The 25,758-nt window shown below is 41.4% G+C and overlaps 1 protein-coding gene and 1 non-coding gene across 3 annotated transcripts in view; one reads left to right on the top strand and one right to left on the bottom strand.

Annotated features, from left to right (window-relative positions):
* Window positions 1-25,758, bottom strand: part of ILRUN (inflammation and lipid regulator with UBA-like and NBR1-like domains) — a 95,210-nt gene that overhangs the window by 6,602 nt on the left and 62,850 nt on the right. For both annotated transcript variants that reach the window (XM_041751724.1, XM_041751713.1), the window contains one exon: window positions 12,567-12,895. In XM_041751724.1, the coding sequence (XP_041607658.1) occupies window positions 12,567-12,895 (329 nt within the window). The remainder of the gene's footprint in view (window positions 1-12,566; window positions 12,896-25,758) is intronic.
* LOC121475097 lies at window positions 18,022-18,129 on the top strand. Its single transcript, XR_005983620.1, has one exon. It is a non-coding gene; the product is annotated as a U6 spliceosomal RNA (small nuclear RNA).

Below are 25,758 nucleotides of genomic sequence, written 5' to 3'. Positions count from 1 at the left end.
AATGCATTACTAGTGGTGGAGGAAAAGCCTGGCAGAGATTCCAAGAACAGCTTGTTCAGGGCATCCAATGGCAGGAGGCCAAGCAGGAGGCTAAGCAGGAAGTGCCTTTCCTAGCAGTGGGATGGAGGTATATTTGAAACAGGAGGCCCATCCACATTTCAGGTTCCACTGGAGTTCCAAGGCCCAGTGTAATAGGTTTTAGTGGCTGATGTCTCCAACCCCAGCCTAAAAGCAGGGTTTGGTAATAGAGATAACGTTCATTCTCTTCTGGGCCTAGCAACTCTTCAACCTCCATCCAGAGGAACAAGAAACTGGCTTCAACTGACACCTCTCCTAAAACAGCTGTGACTCTACTAATAAGAAAAACAGGGACAGAGGCATCAGGTGGTAGTTAGTACAGAGCCCTGAATTAAACCAACTCAAGTGAAAGTTGTGGCCATCAGCATGGTTGCAAAGCTCAGGAGTCTGGTGCAGAAGGCTGCCCTTCTCTCTCTGAGGAATCACTCCTCATCACACAGAGACCAACAGCAAGGCTGGATTTATCCATGCTAAGAGAGGGTATGAATAATCAAACCCTGAAAAGAAGTCCTGTATCTGACTCCAAGTCTAAAGGCCAGTTCCCCAGGGCCTATTTGAGTTGCAGTTTTCAAGGCTTTCAAAGGCTACATCTGTTGAGGGGACAGGAAAGTTTTCCTGGCAAAGGAGAGACAGCCTTTAGGTCCACGGGGACTGAGGTGCTGCCTGTGTGCTTCAGCCTTCCCTAAGCCCTTCACTGCACAGCTGCAGTAGCTATGAGCCCTGGGGACCTAAATTCTACTTGGCTCCAGGGCAGGCAAGCTCTCTTAAAGCACAGAAGCTCCATACCCACCAGCTAAGACAGAGGTGCCTCTCTGTTCCTTGGTGTCTGGGAAAAAGACCTTGGCCTCAGGCCAGCTGAATCATCACAGTAGTTGGACCAGGTCCCGAACTGAACTTCCATGATGGAAAAACTACTGAGAGCCATAACTTAGCTAAAATTCTAAAATATTTTTAAATATTTTTAGAAGACAACATTTATGGACAAAACATAACTCAGTCCCATTTACCACAATCTCCTAAAAAAGACAGTTTAAGATCCAGTACTTGTGATCTGTTCTCAAACAAACCTAAAAATAATCTGTGATTTTTCACAATAGTTTATAGTTGCCCCCTGTGGATTAGCAGAGTCACTCTCAGCCAGTGATCTAGTTATCACTAATCTTATGTGAGTGTGCACCTGCAAAAGTTCTCTTAAAATACAGAGAAATCAAAGTAACTTTTTGAAGAGTACTAAAAATTGTCACTCAGAGAAAACATTAACTGTATGTTAAAGTACTAAAAAGATAGGAAGGAGTTCGGTTTCAGCTGGACTATTTTTAAAAAGTTTCCTCATCAATTTTCAACAGTAGGAAGTATGGGGCTATGAGGAGAGTAAGTTGCCCTTGAAGAGGGTGGAACCTGCTTCTACCTATTCTTTATGCCTTGCATACAGTAAGTCTCAAATAGCAGTAACACAAATGAGTGAATGACGGTGAACTACTCTGCACTGATGAGCCATTTGGTTTTTAACATTCCAGGGAGAAAAAAAGGAGGCTGAAAAACCTACTGAAACAAAGCTGTGTCTTACAAGGGTTTTTTGGGGTACACCTTTTCTTTTTTTTTTCTTTTCTTTTTTTTTTTTGGGTACACCTTTTCTATTTGGAAGTTAGTTGTGTAGATAAAGCACCACAACATGGACACTTTCACATACCTGTCTTTATTTTGCTTTTATTTGTGATTTAAATAAATAAAAAGGTTCACGCACATTAACAAAAGGAGCGTATGCTGCAGGGCTATGAAATAACATGCTCTCCCGGTGTATACTGATGGCAGCATCAGATAACACCAGGAGAGCCCTCCTCCGCCTTACTGCCTGAGCCAGTCCTGGTCAGCGCTGCATCTGCCTAGTGCTCCTTTTGTATCACTAACTACACTGAATGCAAACACAGAAGAATACAAGATTTAGTACTAAGTTCTGTCCTGATCCTGTACTGCAAACATGGTGTGGTGGGGCCCTGCTCACAAGGCTGGCTTGACTGACCAAGCCCTGATCAAACCTGTTCTTCTCTTATTAATTAGAAATAAAGTCTCTATTGGAATAATGGGCAGAGTAATGAGGACTCTCTCAAGAAAATTCAAACCAGGACCCTTCCCTCAATGGCGGCTGACTGCTCCAGGAGGTTTCCTACTGGAAGAGCAGGGCCACGTGAGCAGGAGGGGTACTTCTGTAGATGCTTTCACACTGGTGTTCAAGCCACTTTCATGTGACAGTCCTCAAAATTTCAAAGATATATTTGATGCACTGGCTGAGGATGAGTATGAGAACCAGCCAAAGGAAAGAAAATAAACCTATTTTTATGCATGAGGGCTGATCATGGGGCAGGCTCAGTTCACAGCCTTCTGCTTGTGCCAAAGCTGCTCAAAGCTTGACTCAGTCGAAGTGTGATTTTTTTTTAAAAGCCCTGCAAAACCAATTTTTTATACTTATCTCTGTAATAGTTTTTCTGTTGCTCTTAACTAACTTCTACAATCCTGCTGGGGACCTGGTCATCTATCCAGCCATTCTCCCTCTACCCATCCATCCAACCCTTCATCATGCAACTCTTTTTTTAAAAAAATATTTTATTATTCATTCATGAGAGACACAGAGAGACAGAGACATAGAGGGAGAAGCAGGCTTCCTGCGAGGAGCCTGATATGGGACTTGACCCCAGGATCCTAGGATCAGGACCTGAGCCAAAGGCAGAGGTTCAATGACTGAGCCACCCAGGTGCCCCTCATCATGCAACTCTTATTCTTCCTCTCTTCATCATCCCTCTTCCCATCCTCCCTCCAGTCTTCCTCCTATCTATCTAGAGCTCCCTATGGCCAAAGGCAACTCTCAGAGCATTCACCTACCCTACCGTGTGGCAACTCAAGAAAATCACCATAAAGAATAAAACTCAAACAAGATTGTGAATTAAACATATAATTTATAGTTCTAAAACAAGGAGATGAAGAACACTGGCTGGGTTTGACTTTCCCTTTCAGTAAAGACTTCAGAAAAAGTTATTTACAATTTGGAATTCTAGCTGCCAAATCCCATGTAATAGCAGGTGTGTTAGAATCCAGGTGGGGGGCTAGCACAGAGAGCTTTCTCATGGTCACCTCCTAGGGTGGAGGAACTTCCTAAACAGGAAGAAAGAACTGACAGGAGTCTCACTGGGGAGGGCACCCAAAGGGAGAGAGAAGCTTACTCAAGTTCCTAGCCCTGTCACCATTGGTGCTGGCTGCACTGCGGGGATTCTGCTGTAGCACTGGGGGAGGTGGCTGGTCCCATTTCCTCTTAGAATTTCCTTCCAAATTTCTGTAACCTTCTGTCGACTATACCCTTCCTTACAGGCTACTGCAGTCTCCCACCTCTTTTACAATTAATTCACAGAATCACTTGCCACCCTCCAGTGTCTGGCTAACTGAGGTAGGAGAACAAATGGTCTCTCCTTGGTCTCATTCAGCCATACTTGCTGTCATCTTGCCACGATCCTGCTCAAGAGTGTTGCTGTTATTCTGCTTCTTTCCACATTAAACAATTGGCTCTCCTTTGCTTGGCTTTCAAAGGTCTTCCTTCAAAATTCGCCCCACCCTCTTTAAGCACACCGTACTCTGTAGCAGGCTGGCCGGTGTCCCGTGAACACACACCACCTGTGGATGCCTCTGGGCCTTCCTACGTGTGATTCCTCTTCCCTCCAATTCAGTTTGAACCTAACAAGTACCAAGGTACCAGTGCCTTCTCCGTCCTCAAAATTCATATGAACACTTACTTAAAAGTCAACTGGAACTCAATATACTCCTTTACTAGCTGTTACTCTTTCCCATGAGCTAGTCACATGTATGTAATCAGACAGTAAATTCTTTGAAGATAAGGATTAGCATGGGTTGAGCACCGGAGGCCTCATTTATGAACTAAATAGTATCAAAGCTATCTCTCTGTATAAAGCAGTTTTAATTGGTCTTTGGGCAATGAAATCACAGCAAAAAGCTCAAGATTCTCAGGCCTTGCAAGTGGATGTGTCCAAAGCTTTGGAAAAAACCTCCCTTGCAGCTGAACTCTAAGGAAGCCCCCATTTCCCCTGAAGTCCAACAGCTCCCAGCTTCTAACCTTGAATTCCCCACCTGTCCTGCTAGAACACAGTTACAGCAGACTTAGCTGAGAACACACCAAGGGGAAATTTCTCACACTTCTGAATTTCGCTTATCTGTTTGAACTTGTGATTTCACTAGTCCTACTTTGAGAACTTCCATCAGAAATTAAAATGCTAAATTCAGAACATAGGAAAGAAAAAGCACCCTCATAACCAAAATAAAATATTCTGGCAATCCTGGGAACACTGGCTGCATTTCAGCTACAAGACTGCCCAGCATCAAACCAGTTTAAAACAATGCTCAGAGCCCCAAAGCAAATAAAATGGAGCTGAACAACTTTGAAGCTCTTGAGGGACAAAGGGGAGAGTTCCTGGAGATACTTTTTATTTTCAGTCAGACAGTAACTTTACAAACAACAAAAGACATTTTCTAAGGCTCATAGTGTTTGCTTAATTTATTTTTAAAATGCACACATGACCCATGCCAATACAAACACCAGCAAGGCTGGGAGGACTTTCCTGGCTCCTCTGGGTTTTCAAAAGAGAGTCATGGTAATATCATTAAACCAGAGTTTCCTGACAATTCCCTTCTGGTACAGAATGTACTAATTGGGCAATGAACAGGACAGGTTCCTCAGTTTTGCACTGCTTCCTCCCTGGTCATAAATTCTTTTGGGGCTCCAAAAGATGAACGGGAAAGTCCCTACGACCTGACAGTAAGTGTAGACTACTTTCAGTGAACAACCAATGGTCTTTGCTTCTGCCAGCAAACTTCATCATAGTGTGGTCTAGAAGAACACTAGACTCAAACTGGGTTCCTGGGTTCCAGCCCATGCCCCACCCCTAATCTGCTATGTGAGGGTGAACAAGTCACTTACAACTTCCCTATTTTGTCAAATGAAGGGTGTAACTACAGAAGTCACGAGACTGTTACAAATTGAGAATAAGTACAGTAAATGTGCTTTGAATAACATGAAGTGGTTTGTTTAAATGTTAGACAGTATTAAGCCCAGTCCGGTCTTTGGACCTCTTTTCTACCTGTACCAATGATTCACAAGTAGGGAGATTTTGTCATCTTCCTGCCCAAGGGACAGTTGACAATGTTTGGAGATATTTTTGGTTGTTACACTTGGAGTTGGGAAGGTACTACTGCCATGTACTGGGACTGGGTAAAGGCCAGGAATGCTGCTAAACATCTTACAATGCATTTAGACACCCTCTCCCACTCCCCACCTCAAGACAGATCTGGCCTAAAATGTCAATAGTCTTAGTACTTCAGCTGAGAAATCCTGCTCTACACTCATCACTTAGTGGACTGCAGCCAGTCTCATAGCATTACATATAATCCGTATGTCACAATTCTCAGATTTGTATCTCCACCCAGACCTTTCTCCTAAACTTTAAATGCAACCTGGATATACAACAGCCCACTTGACATCTCCATTTGGATATTTAAAGAAATCTCCAATGTGCCTCAAATGGACCTCCTGACTTCTCCCCATTTCTACCATAGTCTTTTCCCTTTCCCTCGATAGCAACTCCATCCTTTTAGTTGCTTAGACCAAAAACCTTGGTGTCATCTTTACTCCACTGTCTTTTACAACCCCCTTCCAAAGGCAAGGGGTTTATTTATCACCCCTCTGCTCAAAACCCTTTAATGGTTTCCTCTGCTCCTCAGAGAGAAAGCCCAAAGCTTTGGAAGGGCCCACAAAGCCCCCCCCCAACGATCTAGTTTCCATCCTCTGACTTCATATTTCTCTACTCTCCTTCACCTCCACTCTGTTCCTTAAACAAACCAGGTAAACTTCAACCTCAGGGTGTGTACTGGCTATCCCTTTGCCTAAAATATGCTTTCTCTAGATAGCTTTTACAGAAATAAAATCTGACTTTAAAGGGAATAAGCATGTTCAAAAAGAGATTTTAAATTCATTCCAGAAAAGTAAAACTTCAGAGACTATATCTTTTGGCCATAATAGAGGAATACAGACAGGTTTTGTGGCTTCAAGACGGTACAGATGTTGTCGTCACAAGAGTGATTTAATGGAAATTTCAATGTCAGCAAAGATCTAAACCCAAGTAACTATGGAGGGTCTAGGGAATCTTTTTCTTTGGGAGGCTAGAGAGAAAAACTGGTTTCTACAGTTTCCATAAGAGCTTGTGAGGGGAGAGGGTTTAGTAGTAGAGAAGTCACATAATATTTAGTTAATAACTGGCTTGATCCTCATTTGAAACGTAGCACTATAGTATAGAAAGCATTCTCTCCTAACCCACAGCTGTTAGCTAAACTGGTAAGAATATGTACTTAAACACTATTTATGATTTATGAATGCAGTACACTGTTAAGAAAGCAGGCTCAAGAGTCAAAGACAATTGCTTTTGTTCAGATCCTAGTTTTACCATTTCCTAGCTGCATGACCTTGAGCAAATCATGGAACCTGTGTACTTCAAGTCTCTGCAACTGCAAAGGAGGGAAGAGAGCAATCCCTGAACCATGGTACTGTTGTGTGCACTACATGAAGTAATGCATATCAAACATTGAGCCTGCTGCCTCTGAGGAGCAAATGCTGGGGGTGGGGAGGAAGGGAGGCGACTAGTGTTTTTGTAATAAACTTTGTAGAACTACTTGGCTCTTTAAACTATATACACTGATAATTTTAACAATAAAAATTAAATTTAAAAAGTTCTCAGCACAGTGCCTGGACATAGTAAGTGCTCAATAAATGGTAGTTTTATAGTTCTAATTACGGCATTCTGATTGGCCTTTACCTGAGTGTCCTGTGCTTTTGCTACCTGTCCCCTGCCAAAAGAAAACAAAAACTGGATAAAATATCAAGTGACTCAAGTTTTCCTTCTAGTTTCTCTCTGAATCATCTTTAAACCTTTCGCAAAAGGGTAGGCATCTGAGAGCGAAAACTCAAGTCCCATGGCAGTGGGAAGGTCACACTGCCCTCTACTCCCTCACAAAACCAATTATCCCAGCTACAGACACCAACAACCTGCCTTCTGGTCAAATTCAGGGCCCTCTGCTCTGGGCAAATGTTGAACCCAATTCCATTATGCCACCCCAAACTCACCCCCTATTATTATGTTAAACTGGCTACTTCAAAATAGATAATAAGATCCATCACCCTTATATCCTCAGGCCCACATAGCAAAAGATTTGCCTTTTCCAAACCTCCCCAGGCAACCTCTACTAAGATTTCTAAACTCTCACCTAAATGGAGGGAAAATAACTCCTCTATGCCTTAGTCAACATAGATTGTAGCAGATCTAGAGAGAGCTGACTTCCGATGTAATAAAAGCAGACTGACTCCTGCTCTATCTCCAGAGCCAAAACATACTAAAGGTTGGCTGTCAGAGAGAGATAGGAAGAGAAGCAGGTGGGAATGTGGGCAGGCAGGGCAGATGGCGCTCGGCAGTGGCTGACACTGGAGGAGCACGATGAACCTCCCCACAAAGATAATAACAAGTTTCTCCTTCTGAACCAGCACTTGGCGGAAGTAATAACAGTGGCTCAGACTGTAATCCAGTTTAAAGGAGGAGTATATGACATATACCAGCTCCAAACATTTTTTAAAGTAAGAACAAACACAAAATAAGAGCCATAGGCCAAGTAACAAAATAAATGAATCTGGGATTCTTTTCAGCTCCCTCAGTGTAAATTTTTACTTTTTTAAGAGAAAGGAAGTGAAGCATTTGGCCTTCCTTAAGAACAGCCCCTTGGTTTTTGACAGCCACACGCCTATTACCATCTGTCCTGCATCAGACTGTTTGGCATGCTTTTCCTCTGTAAGAAAGCCTTCTTAGAAAACATTTAAATATTAAAGAAATTACTGGCAAATAAGGGGGAAAAGCCATCTAATTTTAACAGGAATTTTCTCCTTCCACACCTCTATAAATTTTTTTTTTTTAAACTATTCTCACACTGTACAAACAGAAGCTATCCTGGCCTCCAGAGATGAGTCAGAGAGCTAGAATGCATGGCAACACTAGCCTTGAGTCAACAGAGTAAGCACCTATCCTACTGTGACTGTTTGTCCTCAGAGGCTCTTGAGCTAATCACACAGAAAGGGTTCACTATAACAGCACCTAACCTTCATCAATACTTGATCTCACTGTTCACATGGGACAGGTCAGCCACAATTGAGCAATGAGGCCAGCTAATTTCTAACAAAAAGCAAGGAGTCAGATTTATGAATATTTGGAGGAGGTCAGCATATACTTACTTTTCTGACTCTCTTTGACAGCTCTCACACAGGGAGGGGCCAGGCCTTCTGGGTTGTGGGATGGAACTAGAGCTGGCATTCCCACCCAGAGCTTCCCCCCAGACATGGAGCACTGAGTCCAGAGAGCTTATGATTATTCAAGTACAGCTGGGGAAGGGCTCCTGGGGTGTCCAGTTCCTGGCACTGCCATATGTGTCATTATGATGACATACCTATGCAGCCCTCCTAGAGCAGGTGCATGAAGCAATCTTTTCATTTCATCCTACCAACCTCACCAAGTTAAACTGTAACTATGGAGGCAGTAGGAAACCGTATCTATTATAGTTGTGGTCATGGGCTTCCAAGAGCATCATGTTCTTTCCCAGCCTTAATGGGAAGCAGGGAATTTTAGAGTAAGTCAAATCTACTGTTTACTCTGATCCCTGACATGGGGGCATCAGGTACTCCTCCTCCCCATCCAATAAAGGTGGCACCTGGGGTGAACTGCAAACACACAACCCAACTCTAAAGCCCAGAGGCTCCCTTCATTCTTTCCACTCATTTAATAAACCAAAGGGTGCTAATCATTATAAACACCACAAAGGTTTTGCACCCCAAGTTCTTATTTTTATTAACCAGGAAAACTACTTTAAAGACAAGCAAGGGAACTCTTCAAAAAGAAGATGCCACAGGTAATTTTCAGTTTACATTAGAGCCACTGATCTTATTTCAACTCTGCTTTTTTTCACTCTTTGATGATACCGATCATCAACTCAGTAAATGCTTTAACCAAATACAGCCTCCAGCCCAAAAGGAGGATCTAGGGAGAGCCCAGGTTTACCTACTAATACTACATTTTAATAATGTGGCACCTTGGATTGGAATTCCAACTCTGCCTCTCAATAGCTATGTAATATTGAGCAAGTTACTGAATCCCTTGGAGCTTTGTTTCCTTGTCCAAAAAAATGAGATCAAACATGTAAAGTACATGGCAACACACTTGCCATACAGGAATAGTTAAAACACAACTTTGGTATACCCGATCTCATCACTGTGTCAAGCATACTCTTGAGCTGACTCAAGCATGCCTGCCTTCAAAAATAAATAAATCTGGGGGTGCCTGGGTGGCTCAGTCAGTTAAGTGTCTGCCTTCGCCTTCGGCTTGGGTCATAATCCCAGGGTCCTGGGATGCAGCCTGCATCAGGCTCCCTGCTCAGCAGAGAGTCTGTTTCTCCCTCCCCCTCTGCCTGCAGCTCCCCCCTGCTTGTGCTCTGTGTCAAACAAACAAATAAAAATAAATCTGTATTCTCAAGCCAAACACAAATGTTTAGCATTATGAATAAGCTCTGCTTTAAGATATCCATTTAAGTACAGTCTCAATTCATTTAAAAGCCATTTATGACTATTTCATCCACTGCTTCTCAAAGAAAAGCACCGCAAACTGAACCCATCTCTGTCACCCACATCTCCTGAGAACATGTCTCTTAGTCATTCTGCCCTCAGCACTTGAAGTGTTCTCCACTGTCCTTCCTCTTTCCAAATCTATCCTTTGAAAAGACCAACTCAATCTCTTCTTCCTCTCTGCCCTAACTTTAATCCACAGCCATACACACAAACTGCACATTTTGACTGTTTTTGTCTCTCCATACTTATTAACTAAATTGTTTCCTAATTGCTGTATGCATATTTCATCTCCCCTACTGCACTGTAAGCTGCTAGTTGATAGGGGTAAGTTCTTTTATTCTTCAAGTCTCCATCTGAACAATGTACACTGATCTAAAATGTGCACAGATGTGTTAATAAATACTTAGTGATGTCTGTCTATACCCTACCCTGTTCTCTTACTGCCTTAAGAGGTGGAGCTGACTCAACTTTAACCAGAAATCCTTTCAGAGAAATTGCTAGATGCACACATAAATGCATTCTGAATAAGATTCTCCTTAAATTAAGAAACAAGAAGGGTGCCTGAGTGGTGCAGTCAGTTAAGTGACTGACTTTTGATTTCAGCTCAGGTCATGATCTCAGGGTCATGAGACTGAGCCCTACACTGGCTCCCTGCTCAGTGAGAACGGAGGTCTGCTTGTTTCTCTTCCTCCTCTCCTCTGCCCTTCCCTTAACCTTAAAAATCAATCAATCAATCAATCAATCAATCAATCAATCTTTAAGGAAGGAAGGAAAAAAAGAGAGAAAGAAACAAGGGAGGCTCCAGTTTTTCTTTGGGACTTAAGTGCCACATTCTCAATGCATTATAGCCAATAGTCTTCTTGAATATCATCTCCAATGAGAACCTTTTCTCTGTGGTTCTTGCAAATATTACTTCTAAATGATCCTACAGAGTTCATGAAAAAAAAAAAAAGGCGACATACCATGAATTCATCAACCTCATCAACCTCAAGAAATCTCAATAGTCTCTACCCTCACCATAGCCCAGTCCTTCAAAGAAAAAAAAAAAAAAGACAACATGGTAGGACCTCAACTAAGGCTGGTAGGTAATCCACTCCGACCCCCTGCCAATCCCACCCTAGCTCCCACCCCCTAGGCCTGGGCAATCACCAATTGGCGAAAAGGCATCAGTCCCTAAAGGAGTGGCAAACAACAGGTTCACAACTTAGGACGATGAGTGCAGTGCTGTGGCCAAGAACAGCCGCCTCCTTAAACCACAGGAACTACTGATCCAAGTAACTCACAACTGGGAGAGGGGCTTCTATTATACAAAGCACCAAAGCAACTCATTTTGCTTCCTCTGACTCTCATCTTCCCATTGAATTCAACTGCAAATTCCAATTCTAACAGGACATGCTTACCCTAGGGCTTGGCTCACTTAACTACCTGGAATGGTTATACTCTGGAGGGTTAAATTTAAGGAGGAAAATCTGGAGAAATAGTAGCTTAGAGGAAAAACCTTTTATTATAGTGTTACAATATGAAGTCTTGACTCAAATACAGGCATTTTACTGTCTTGCCAATTGACTTCTCTTATATCCTGTGCAACTAACATGACTCCACAGAATCCTTTATGACAACCATTCAAACAACAAAAAAAATTAATCCTCTGTCACACCACTACTGAATGAAGTCTCTCTTACTAACTAGAATGTGTGGAGAAATAGGATTCACATCACCAGGTTTCTTTTCTTAATTTGCCTCTTGATCTGAACCATATATAAAGCATTAGTCAGAAAAATACCATTCTTATAACAGACAATTTGTCCTCAAATAAACATCAATCTTATTTTTCAAAATTTGAGGGTAAATCCCAACATGATGCAAGGGCAGACTTAACAGTTATATGATTGTATAGGGTGGGGTGCTAGGCCTAATACACAGCATTGTTAACCAGAGAAGAATGAAAAGGAATGCTCACAGGCCCGTACCATATGAAACATCTGTAACTGTGAGTGCTCAGCATCAAGGCTTTACTCAACCAACCAAAACCAACAACCAAGAACCATCATCACCTTAGCAGAGGGTAGAAGACACTGTTTAATCAGCTAGCAAGGAGAAGCAGATCAATAAATCAAACACAGAGAAGAGTGTCTCAGAACTACCAAAATATTTAAATTCATGGTGAACTCAACAATTCTCTCACTTACTGCCCCACACATAAAAAGTCAAAATATCACTTGGGCCACTCTGGGTTGTGGGTGAGGAGGTAGACAGGCCGTAATAGACTGAAAATACATCAACAAGAAGACATGCAAATAAGGTAAATAAAGCGAAAGCCCAACAACAATATTTAGATATATAATTGAGTTTGTCTTTGTTCCTTGGAAAAATGAAAGCCCCACCCAAAGCCAAAGTAAAAACATAAACAAAAACAACAAAGCAGGAAGAGATTCCAAAGGCATGTGGTCTAGGTTTAGTATACATTTACACTGGAAGGACAGTTGGTGATATTTTGACTTTATTTTTTTAAATGCTAAATGTAAAAAACTTTGTTCTTTCAACACCCAAACCAGAGCAGAGAGACAGCAGTAAATTATAAATGTGGATAAAGTAATCCACAGGACATGAAGATGGGGGAGGGGGAGGGGAGAAGGGGTAGGTTTTTGTATTGTTGCTGTTGGCAGGAGAGCTAAGCAGTCTTAAAGAACATTCTAGGCTTCTAGGTTTGCCATGAAAGGGTATCACAAATCCCAAGGCCCACCACCTACCCCTTCTCCTCTTCTCCGAGGGCACCTACCTTACTGTAAGTCACTACTGATAAGTTGTTTGCGTGACTGCTGGGGGACAGATTTACAGAGTTCTGTGAGAGTCTATTCTCATCTTGCTCGGTTTGGTCAGGAGCAGGAGCCCATGTGTTTTTGCTGATCGAGTCGAACCCGGAACCCCCAGGGTCTTTTAAGTTGTTTTCATCTGATTGTCGGTTCTTTTGGGGAGAGGCAAACGGGTTGAAGTTTCCTTCTACCTTGCGATGTGGCTGTGTGTTGAACTCCGTTTCAAAAGATGACAGCTGCTGCGTTACTCCTAAAAGTCCACCCACCTCCACACTGAGAATCACCCAGATGACATCTGAAACAAAAGGGCAATTCATGTCAGTGATAGGCATTCCTTCAAGACCCAAAGCAGCCACCACCATTACTCCAAAATGCCTCTCAAAGCCACCCAAATCTTAGGAAGGAATGTCCTTTAAAAGCTGGCTGACAAAGTAGTCCAGTACATTTGCATTGCATGCATTTCTACATTTTTGATAATATCACATTCAAACTCCAGTACACATTCAGTATAGGTCTATGGTAAGACCTGTGAAAGTATCTGTTAAAAGGTTACCAGTTGATCCTGATGCACAGCCATATTTGGATATCACTGTTCCAGAGAACAATGATCTATAGATAGAAACCTAAAAACTCAGAATTATAAGCTCGTGGTTTTGCTTTGGTTTGAATGTATGTAACTAGAAAACTCAGGGCAGAGGTGCCTGAGTGGCTCAGTCAGTTAAGTGTCTGCCTTCCACTTCATCCTGGGGTCCAGGGATTGAGCTCTGTGTTGAGCTCCCTGCTCAGTGAGGTGTCTGCTTCTCCTTCTCCCTCTCCCCTTCTCCCCCGCCCTGTGCTCTCTCTCTCTCTCTGTCTCACTCTCTCTCCCTTGAATAAATTCATTTTAAAACAATCTTAAAAAAAAAAAAATAGAAAACTCAGGGCAGGCATAATTCTTGAGCCAAAAAATGCTTATAATTACTAAAATTGCAACTTACCAACTACCTCCTCTCTACTTCTTTGAGCAATTTAGAATGACAACATACTGTCCAAATAGGACAACTGAGAGTAAAGAGGGGAGCTAGTAATAATGACCACCAGGACACACGTGTAAACCAGCATTAACCATGAGTATATTAAGACAAATATCACTTGGGGTGTTTTCTTTTTCTAATGATCTATGTGATCAAAAGATACCAAAAATTCAGTATGCCCAGACTTTCTAAAATAATCCAATTTAACACCAACTTTGCCTTTGTCATATAGAGAAGCCTTACCATCTACACTGAAACCATAAGGATGTGTTTTAAAAAGAGGACTTTTTGGTCATAATTCAGTTATTTCCTCAACTGCCAAAGCAAAGGGTTCAAATAGAAGAGTAAAGAGTTCCCTTTGATGTTCTGTACCTCAATTTAGAGAACAGTGACATCAACTTTCCTGCTAGGAAGGCCTTTAAAAAGCAAGCTACAGAAAGGCCAAGAAGCTTTTAAGTATGAATCCAGCTGAAGCAAATGTGAAAAGTTATCCAAAGCTCCTGAATAACTGCTAAATGGTTGATACAAAAAGGCTAATAAATTCCATTAGTTACTCACACAGAAATTCAGGTAATATTAAGAATAGGAAACCCCCTGCCCCAATACTAAAAGGAATAGTGAAAGAAACTGGGGAAAACACTCTTGGGCTGTGCTTAATCTCAATTTTCAATCTGGGTTCCGTGTCTGATGAAGGCCATAAATACCCCATTTGCATTAGGTGGTTTGGGAGCTTCATTAAACAGCTAGGAGCCAGAACCCAGCTAAGGAGCCAGAACTGTAGTAAGCAGAGATGCAGTGACATCTGCTGTTCACTTCTGGAATTAGCACCTCTGCAGCCACTAGCTGCACTAGCAGGACTCCTAGGAATGGGAATCCATTCCAGACACAATTTTTCATTAAGGCAAATGTGAATCCTCATGTAAACTTGTGCCAGAAAAGTTCAATCTGTTGATTAACACAGGATATGCAGCATGCCACTTCATTTGGAAATATGGGATGGTGCTAGGTCAGAGGACCTTCATTCAGAGCTCTTAAGTCAATCTCATAAACCAACATGACGTAGGCCTTAAAAAACAATTCAATGGCAGGCAGCTAAGGAAGATTCATTCCATGCTTTCCTAGCCTATCTTTCTAACCAAAGCCAACATTTCTTCACTTTATTTTTTGTTTTTCTCAAACAGATATGCCCTTACAGTACATTAATTCGTACTACTTCTCTATCACCCATCTATTTTCCAAAGTTCTTTTAAGCACATGATATGTTTCACATACTCAGTTACAGGTCATACACTTCCTTCATTTTGCTCAGGAAACTAAATGCTTACAAGCAGAGAAAAGATAGTCTTCTGAAGACTATTACCAGTATATAAGACTAATGACATCTTCTCCCCTGGCTTTAAGAACTAAAACTTCTTTCGTATAACTCATTGGGCCATATCATACGTAAGCCACTGCACTCTCTTTACTGTGGCTATTCTTCCGTACTGTTCACAGATTTTACACTGTAGCTATAAAGAGAGGGTCATTTAAGAAACCACTGATTTATAAACATCCAACAATGAACACTCCAGCTCTGATCCTCCCAAGTTATTATTACCATGATGGGTCATTATGAACAGCAAAATACACCTTCTACATGGTATAATCTAAGCCATCGAAATAAGCACTACCAGCCCTCATGTTTTTTTTTTTTAAGATTTATTTATTTATTTATTTATTCATGATAGAGAGAGAGAGAATGAGAGAGAGAGAGAGAGAGAGAGAGAGAGAGAGAGAGGCAGACACAGGAGGAGGGAGAGGCAGGCTTCATGCCAGGAGCCCGACGTGGGACTCGATCCCGGGACTCCAGGATCACGCCCTGGGCCAAAGGCAGGTGCTAAGCCACTGAGCCACCCAGGGATCCCCAGCCCTCACGTGTCAAAATGTGTTTGTCCCATGCAGAATGTGTGAGAATGAGCGTGTGCTAAAGAGAAAAAGGTGATCAAAATGGACCAAATAAGCTTGTTTCAGAGAGGCTGACCATCCGATTCTTGCCAGAATGCCTTACTTACTGAGGTAAGAACTGCCAGCCATGTATTTTACTACTTGTGATGGAAGGAATCGTAGGGGTCATCGAATGAAAGGCTACACCTTCTAGATACAGGATTCGAGGTCTGGACACAGAAATGATGGACCCGAGATCAGTCTTCAAGTTAAACGCCAACTTGCACTGATGACTAAGAACACTCAACTCTCAGAATAGCTTTTCCAACTCATACTTATTTCTCAACAGGAACTTGGGAATCCAAGAACTCAGGGAACTACAGCTATATTAAGTCAGTCCCATTTCCCAGGCCATAATATCTTTACCAACAAACATGTATGATTTTTGGTACCAATAACAAGAATGAGCCAACAGGATGTCCTAGAGAAGTAGTCAATAAAGTAGAATCAAGTGCCAAGCCTATACGTTTATGGGTTAGTAAAGCCAATGGAGAAACTGATTTTAGAATGTCTTGCCTTAAGGTGTTTTACAAAAAGAATCTGAGCCAGGACTTTGGAGATAAATGGTACTATAAATAGTTTCATTCAGCTTGTCCCTTTTACATATAAAACCTTTAATAAGTATATAACTTTAATAATAAGTATAAACTTCCTTTTGTAGAAATGTATGATCAATTACTAACGAGAGTACACAAACTTTGTACTTCTTTAGTTTAGATTTATTAGAAATGCAGAGCAAAAGGAAAGTATTTTGGAGTGCCTGAATGGCTCAGTCAGTTGGGCATCCAACTCTTGATCTCAGCTTAGGTCCTGATCTCAGAGTTATGAGTTCAAGCCCCATGTTTAAAAAAAAAAAAAGAGGAAAATACTTTACTTGAAGCCCAACTCCATAATCTTAAGGAACCATACTGATGTAAAAAGACATCTCAGATTATGGTAGGAATGTTAGAAACATTGCATATGTCTAAAGGCTGGCATCACAGATCAAATCACATGATAATAAAAAAAATCAGTACAATATTCGAACTGGTAAGTTTGTTCCTTGTAGGGTTATGGGTTATAATACATGCATAGCATGGGTACATGTTAACTGGAGTTGAATAAGTAAATGAATTGTGAAATGTGGGAGAGCAAGGTTTCTTATTGTTGAAGAAGGATATTACAGATGATCAAGAAAGGAACATTCTAAAATGAACTCTGTGGTACCGGATTAAAGTCAGAGACAGAAATATAAACTCATGTTTATCTTAATATATATACAGATGAGGAAACACAGAAACAATGATAGATATGTCTGTTTACAGAGGTTAGGATGTATACACACATGACCTAGCTCTGTCTGCTGAGAAGGCCTAGAAGTAATAACAGCCCAGTAGTACTGAACATATCCAGTGCCCAGTGGTTTCTGAATAGCATTCGCTAATAGAAAAAGAGAAATGGCTGATTCTGGGCTAAGACATGGAAAATATAAGATGAGCCTGGAATATCTTTGTAATATCAGAAACTAAGAAAGTGTTTAAAAAAACAAAGGATAGAAGTATGTCACAGGGATACAGGTGCAACCTGAAAGAGCTCCTTCTGGCCAAAGCTGGAACAATTTAGGCAATAAAATAACATAGTACTGGATTATAACTCATAATATAAAATAGATATTAGATACACATGAGTCCATAGTGATAGAAATAAATGACTTAATGGGTAAGTAGAGATAAATTTCTTTACATAAGAACTCCAAATAATGTATGTAGTTACTTCCCCTTCTACAAGATGGAGTTTAATTCTATATATCCCCCAATCCATATTGAATGTGGACAGACTTAGTGATTTGCTTCCAAGGAACAGAACAGGGAAAGAGAGAGACGCCTGGTGGTTCAGCGGTTGAGCGTCTGCCTTGGGCTCCCTTCAAGATTGAGTCCTGCATCGGGCTCCTTTCAGGGAGCCTGCTTTTCCCTCTGCCTATGTCTCTGCCTCTCTCTCTGTGTCTCTCATGAATAAATATTTTAAAAAAAAGAATAGGGAAAGAGAAAAACAGTAACTTTACAATGGAGAAACTGGCAACAAACAATTTAATCAAGTGACCCATGTTAATATCACCAGTGATGTTATGTATATATCAGGTGCCCCCTGGTAAGGTACTTCATCTCTGTAGTATTCCCCAAATCTATAACATTAGTCTAAATAAATTGAGGAAAACATCAGAGAAGCTCAAATTGGGGTATGTTATGAAGGATACCTGCCATTATTCCTCCGAACAGTCATGGGTCATGAAAACTTTCTGGAAAAGACTCTGAGAAACTGTCACAGGTCAAGAGACTAAAGCCAAGACAACTACATGTCATGTGGTGCCACAGACCAGATGCTGGGAACAGAAAGTCATGAGTGGAACGATGAAATAAAATCTAAAGAAAGATAAAATCTAAAGAAAGTCTATGCTCACTTCAGCAATACGTCCACGAAAACTAGAATGTTATAGACATTAGCATGGCCCCTGCACAAGGATGATATGCAAATTCATGAAGCAGTCCATATTTTTTAAAAAATCTAAATAAAGTCTGGAGTTCAGTTAATAGTAACTCAACATGTGCCACAGTGTTGAGGTCTTCATTCTAACAAGTTGTCCATTCAAACTAGACACAGGAGTTCACTCCTATATGCAGTGTGATGGCTCTTTTCTTCCTGGGCTACCCTATTTCAGTATAGCAGTAAGGGCCAGTCAACAGTCTTCAAAGAGATGTAACAGCAACAGCTATACAAATGAGCCATCACCTTGATGTGCATGTTGGGCTGAAGCTGCCCAATGACTTCCAGAGCATGCCTCTGGCATGCACAAAATACAAACGCAAGTCACTTAAAGAAAGCAATAATGTGCCATATCAGTATGCTCCACTTGGGTCTAGGCTTCCCAAGGGACAAGGCTAGGGGACAAAGCACAACTTTTACAAACTCAGTTTATGAAGACACCTCAAAATGGTTCAAACTGTGCCTCGGACTGAAATCTGGTGGGCTTCTGATCCCCAGAGCAAATGCCCTGGGCGTGTCCCAGGGAGCAATGAGACCAGAGGGCCCCAACACCAGGAGACACATCCTGGCTTCTGTCAGCATGCACATGGAAGACTACGATGGAGGTCACACCTAGGTTTGGGGGTGCTAGATTCAAATCCTTCCTAAAGCTCCACCCATCTTCCAAGCATGACAGAAATTCACATTTGTCCTGAGGATTAAGAAACAACTTGGAAAAAAAAAAAAAGAAAGAAACAACTTGGATCCGGACAGGTGCACAGGCTCCAGTCAACTGCTCAGCTACACAGCTACAGGCTGTAGGCTCACATTTCATCTCCCACAGGAGGGCTGGATACGTACTGCCTAGTCTGAGCACTGCTAGTCTATGTCTGAAACATTCCCAGACAGTAAGTAGTGCAAAGGACAGCATTATGAGCAAGTCTCAACATATTTGTGTCTGTCTCTTGGAGCTACCAAGGCGGCAGTGTTTGTGTACCACTGGGAAAAGGAGGTACTTCCAATTGTCAGCACTAATCTAACTAATCTCAACTTCCAGTCTACATTTCCACACTATTTACACAACACAGAGCTCCCATGACAATGGCCAGGCACTTAGACACTCACTATATCTATCAACACACCACCTACCTACCTCGGCATTGAAGGGAAAAGAGGGTAGAACTGGGCTCCAGTTCATGAGGTGCTCAGAGTGACACCTGAAGGACTGCCTCTGCTCAAACTCTGTTCCCTACCCATCCTTACTCCCCACCTCATCTTAACACAAATGCATTAAAACCTTGTTCCTGGATTTCAGTATTATTCTCAGGAATTTCCAATTAAAATGCAAATGCCCCTCAAAGGAATATAGTAAGCTACCTTAAACTCATTATCAAATCAACCACTAGGCCCAAGTTCACATAGGGGAAAAGAAAAAGGCCTAAGAAAGAGCAATGAAAGCCTGGATGAGACGAGACAGTGATGGGTCCTTGGGGCCCCTAATAGGGATAGAGGTCCACAAAGAAAAGTCGAAATGGCAACAACAAAGTAACTATTCCTACTTCACAATTTTCCTAAATCATGCCCTATTTAAAAATTATGAGCTTCTGGGATCCCTGGGTGGCGCAGCGGTTTGGCGCCTGCCTTTGGCCCAGGGCACGATCCTGGAGACTCGGGATCGAATCCCACGTCAGGCTCCCGGTGCATGGAGCCTGCTTCTCCCTCTGGCTGTGTCTCTGCCTCTCTCTGTCTCTCTCACTGTGTGCCTATCATAAATAAATAAAATAAAATTAAAAAAAAAATTATGAGCTTCTACCTTGATTTGGAGATAGGATGGGGAACTACAGTGATCATTTAACCATTTAATTACTGGCTTCAGTTTTAGGAAACAAGAATTTCTACCTCTCAAATCTAGGAAATCAGTGCCATGGAAGTGAGAGTCAAAACATATCTGAGATCAAAGATGAAAATCGGGGTGCCTGGGTGCCTTAGTTGGTTGAGCATCTGCCTTTGGCTCAGGTTGTGATCCTGGAGTCCTGGGATAGAGGCCTGCGTGGGGCATCCTGCTCAGCCAGAGAGCCTGCTTCTCCCTCTCCCTCTGCCCCTCCCCTCGCTTGTGCTCTCACTCTCATTTACTCTCTTAAATAAAACCTTTAAAAAATATTTTTTAAAAAGATGAAAATAAGCTCAGAATGAAAAAGAAAAAAACAACCCTATTAATAACTGGGCTGGAAGGACAGACACTTATTTACAAAGGCAGGTGCAAAGTTAAGAGAAAACATGATTTCTCCCAAGATCATGTAGCTGCTATAAAATGCTCTAACAACCCTCGGATTGACTACTGCTTTCTTACCAACGATACCCCCAGACTCATTTTGTTGTAGCATCAATTACTGAGGATTGCTGATTGTTAAAATGCCCCTGCCTTAAGATAGCACCCAAACCTTAATTAATCCTCCCTTCTAATCCTGCCTCAGAAATAGCAACCAATCCAAAATTGATCCCCACTTCCCGTTGAGCCCTCTCAGAATCCTTCAGCAGGAACCCAAACTGTATGAAGACTGCTTCCCTTCTCCCTCTCGTTGTGTGGCATTCCACAATTCCCCCTAGAAAGCCTGCCCTCACCGTATTACGTTAATAAATTCTGATTGTATCAGGCTAAAGGCTTGTTTCAGGTGACCTTTGAAACCAGAAGGCTTTCTCTTTCCCCTCCCAGCTTCAACTTCTAGAATCCCTTCCTACTTCCCTTCTCTTACAGACTGCCCTCTCATGAAGTGGGCCAGGTTGGCCCAGCCATCAGCTGATACCACAGGAAAGAGGAATGCATTCATTCAATGATAAGAGGGTCAGAGAAAAGAGAGAAGGAACAGCCTCAAGAGTAAAGAAAACCCAGGAGTATATGGTGTTCTAGAAGCCTAGTCACAAGCGTTTCATCAATTGGGTCCAGTGCAGCTAATAATCCAAGTAAGGCTGAGAAGTAAGAACAAAGCATTGGAGGTAGCGTTATGTAAGTCCACTGGTACTGAAAAGAGCAGTTTCAGTGGAGTGGTGGGGGCAGAAGCCTGATGGAAAGAATTCAGGAGTCCAGAAATCAAGAGGTGGGGATAGCCATTACTGACACAAAATTTTCCAAGGAGTTTTGCTATGAAGGAGAGCAGCAAAATGGGAGAGAAGCTGGAGGAAATAACAGCATTATATTATATGTAACAGCAAGAAATTTTTAGAAACTTGAATGTCCATCAGTAGTGACCGGCTGGAAAAATGATGACACATCGACCTGAGAGGGGATACTCCACAGCCATAAAAAGTAATGAAGATTTCTAGAGTGGGGCACCTGGGTGGTTCAGTTAAGTGTCTGTCTTTGGCTCAGGTCATGATCTGAAGGTCCTGGGATGAACCCCACATCAGGCCCCCTGCTCAGTGGGGAAGCCTGCTTCTTTCTCCCTCTCTCTCTGCTACTCCCTTGCTTGTGCTTTCTGTCAAATAAATAATTAATTTTTTTAAAAAGGTTTCTAGGGAATCGCTGGGTGGCTCAGCGGTTTGGCGCCTGCCTTTGGCCCAGGGCGTGATCCTGGGGTCCCAGGATCAAGTCCCATGTCGGGCTCTCTGCATGGAGCCTGCTTCTCTCTCTGTGTCTCTCATGAATAAATAAATAAAATATTTAAAATAAATAAGTAAATAATAAAAAAATAAAGAAGGTTTCTAGAGTGATCTCTAGAATATATTATTAAATGGGGAGAAAAAGTAAGATGCAGATCAGTATCTATCATTATGGCACTTTTGTGTAAGCATAGGGTCAGACTTACATATATTGGCTAGCATTTGAAAAACAAAGCAAAACAACACTGTATAAATAAACCATAAATGAGTAAATAACAATGGGTATCTCATTGAAGGAAGCAGTAATGGGAGACTCTTCTAATTATATCATTAGTAAATTGTGACTTAAGATTAGTAGAAATGCCCTAGATACTGAAAAAACAAACAACAAACAACAAAAACAGAAACAAAAAAACCTAGGTCAAAAGGAGATGGAATAAGCACTGGAGATAAATTTTGCAGGATGGTGATTGGCATAGGATAGGAGCACAATAAACAGCAAATTATTTACACAACACTACTTGCATTAAAAAACAAACAAGGGATCTCTGGGTGGCGCAGCGGTTTGGCGCCTGCCTTTGGCCCAGGGCGCGATCCTGGAGACCCGGAATCGAATCCCACATCGGGCTCCCGGTGCATGGAGCCTGCTTCTCTCTCTCTCTCTCTCTCTCTCTCTCTCTGTGACTATGATAAATAAATAATAATAAAAAAAATTAAAACAAACAAACAAACAAAAAAATGTTTATTTTGTTGCCCTGTTGGAAGTCAGTCAATGTTAAGAGTAACTATAGCTGAAGGATTGTAACAATGACAGTCAACGAAAAGCAGAAAAGACCTTATTTAAGCAAGTTAACATTTAATGCTGTAATTTAAAAATCAAATACTTTGGTAAGATTGGGCATTATCTTGTCAGTGAACACCTCCTGTGGTATGGAAGACAACACAACAAAACAGTAAACAGTTTTCAATTGATAATGTAACTTTATAAGCAGTCTGCTCTGCAGACCACCTATATCAAGACCATGTGGGGGGCAGCCCCGGTGGCTCAGCGGTTTAGCGCCACCTTCAGTCCAGGGCCTGATCTGGGAGACCCGGGATCAAGTCCCACGTGGGGCTCCCTGTATGGAGCTTGCATCTCCCTCTGCCTGTGTCTCTGCCTCTCTCTGTCTCTCTGTCTCTCTCTCTCATGAATAAATAAAATCTTAAAAAAAAAAAAAAAAGACCATGTGGTTTGTATGTGAAAAATACAGATTCCTGGGTCCCTAACTACAATGAACTAAAATGGGTTTCATATATGAAATCAAGTGTTTATGATATCTCTAAGAAGGGTATAATATAATATATAACCCTTTAACTTTTCATCCTCACGCATTAGTTTCACTGAAAGCAATCAGAGCACCAACTCCTTCCTCTAAAAACTGGCAATTAAAGGTAAAGAATTTGACTTAGCCTTATTATAAAAACATGAATTTCAAGTTGTCATTGTTGATGAAAAAAATTTACTTTTTAAAAAAAATTTTATTTATTCATTCATGAGAGACACACAGAGAGACATAGGCAGAGGGAGAAGCAGGCTCCCTGCAGGGAGCCTGATGCCGAAATCAATCCCAGGATCTCGGGATCGTGACCCAAGCCAAAGGCAGATGTTCAAACACTGAGTCAACCCAGATGCCCCAGAAAATTTTTCTTTTTATCCCAGAACTACTCTAGCTAATGTATGAGGAAGACATAATCACATTGTGACCCCTGATGAAATGATTCAGGCAGTAATTATCAATGAATGAAAACCATTAGGGAAAAGGTTGGTTGACAGGGAGGACCTCTGCAAGTGAAGGATCAGGCTATCACTACCTAAAACCTTTGATTACTTTTAGCATCACTCAAACCCTAACAATTTTCAATGGCCAAAACAATTTGAAAAAGAAGGAAGTTGGAAGTCTCACATTTCCTGATTTCAAAACTTATTATAGCACTACAGTAATCAAAACAGTGTGGTATTGTTAAAAAGATGTACAGATCAATAGAAGAGAAGAGAGTTCAGAAGCAAACCCTCACATATATGGTCAAATGGTTTCTGACAAAACTAGAAAGGCCATTCAAAGGGGAAAGGACAGCCTTTTCAACAAGTGGTGCTGGGAAAACTGAACATCATATGCAAAAGAATAAAGTTGGATCCTTACTTCACACCATATACAAAAATTGACTCAAAATTGATCAAAGACCTAAACATCACAGCCTAAACTATAAAACTCTTAGAAGAAAACATTGAGATGGAGCTTCATGACACTAGACTTGGAAATCATTTCTTGGACATGACCAAAAAAAAAAAAAAAAAACACAGGCAACCAAAGAAAAAATAAATTGGACTACATCAAAATTAAAACCTTTGCGCATCAAAGAACACAACTGTGAAAAGGCAACCCGCAGAATAAAGAAAGTATATGCAAACTGTATATCTCATAAGGAGTTAATACTCAGAATATATAAAGAACTCCTACTGGAAAAAAAAAAAAAAAACAAAGCCTGGGGTGCCTGGGTGGCTCAGTCAGTTAAGTATCTATCTGCCTCTGGGTCGGGTCATGATCCTAGGGTCCTGGGATGGAGCCTGACATCAGACTCCCTACTCAATACTGAGTCTGTTTCTCCCTCTCCCTCTATTCCTCTACCCACTTGTGCTCACTTGCTCTCTCTCAAATAAATAAAATCTTTAAAAAATGAAAAATGTGATTAAAAAATGGCTTGAATTGACAAGCTGAATGACCAACAAGCACATGAAAAGATGCTCAACATCACTAACCATTAGGGAAATGCAAATCAAAACTGTAAGATACCACCTTACCACCCATTAGGATGGCTACTATCAAAAAAAAAAACAGAAAATAACAAGTGTTGGCAGGGAGGGGAGAAATAGGAATTCTTGTGCACTGTTGGTGGGAGAGTAAAATGGTACAGCCACTATGGAAAACAGTATGGCGGTTCCTCAAAAAATTAAAAATACAACTGTCTCATGGTCTAGCAATTCCACTTCTAGATGGATACCCAAGAGAACTAAAAGTAGGCTCTCAAAGAAATATTTCTATACCCTTGTTCATAGCAGCATCATTCATAGTACCAAAAGGCAGAAGCAATCCAAGTATCCATTGATGTATGAATGCATTCTAAAAGTGCAGTATAGGATCCCTGGGTGGCGCAGCGGTTTAGCGCCTGTCTTTGGCCCAGGGCGCGATCCTGGAGACCCAGGATCGAATCCCACATCGGGCTCCCGGTGCATGGAGCCTGCTTCTCCCTCTGCCTGTGTCTCTGCCTCTCTCTCTCTCTCTCTGTGTGACTATCATAAATAAATAAAAATTTAAAAAAAAAAAAAATAAAAAAAAAATAAAAAAAAAAAAAAAATAAAAGTGCAGTATAGGCAGCCCGGGTGGCTCAGGGGTTTAGGGCTGCCTTCAGTCCAGGCGTGATCCTGGAGACCTGGGATCAAGTCCTGCATCAGGCTCTCTGCAAGGAGCCTGCTTCTCCCTCTGCCTGTGTCTCTGCCTCTCTCTCTCTCTCTGTCTCTCATGAATAAATAAAATCTTTAAAAATAAATAAAAGTGTTGTATATACATATAATTGAATATTATTCAGCCTTAAAAAAGAAGGAAATTCTGATCCATGCTACAATTTGGGTGAAATAAGGCAGTCACCAAAAGACAAATCCTATAATACTGTATGAAACCACTTATATGAGGTACCTAGAGGAGTCAAATTTATACAGACAGAAAGCAGGATGGTGATGTCAAGGGCTGGAGAGAGAGAAAGAGAGAAATGAGAAGTTATTTCATGGTACAGAGTTTCAGTTTCACAAGATAAAAATACTAGAAGTGGATAGTGATGATGGTTGAATAACAATGTGAAAGCACTTAATGCCACTGAATCATATACTTATAAATGGTTAAGATGATAAATTTTGTTATGTGTATTTCACCACAATTAAGACACACAAAAAATACCCTGAAGCCCAGTAACTTTAAGTTAGTCCTTCAAGGGGCACCTGGGTGCGTGGCTCAGTTGGAGAGGCTGCTTCTAC

This window comes from Vulpes lagopus, chromosome 1 (assembly GCF_018345385.1).
Source record: "Vulpes lagopus strain Blue_001 chromosome 1, ASM1834538v1, whole genome shotgun sequence".
Classification (NCBI taxonomy): domain Eukaryota; kingdom Metazoa; phylum Chordata; class Mammalia; order Carnivora; family Canidae; genus Vulpes; species Vulpes lagopus.
This window is presented reverse-complemented; position numbering and strand designations above follow the sequence as displayed.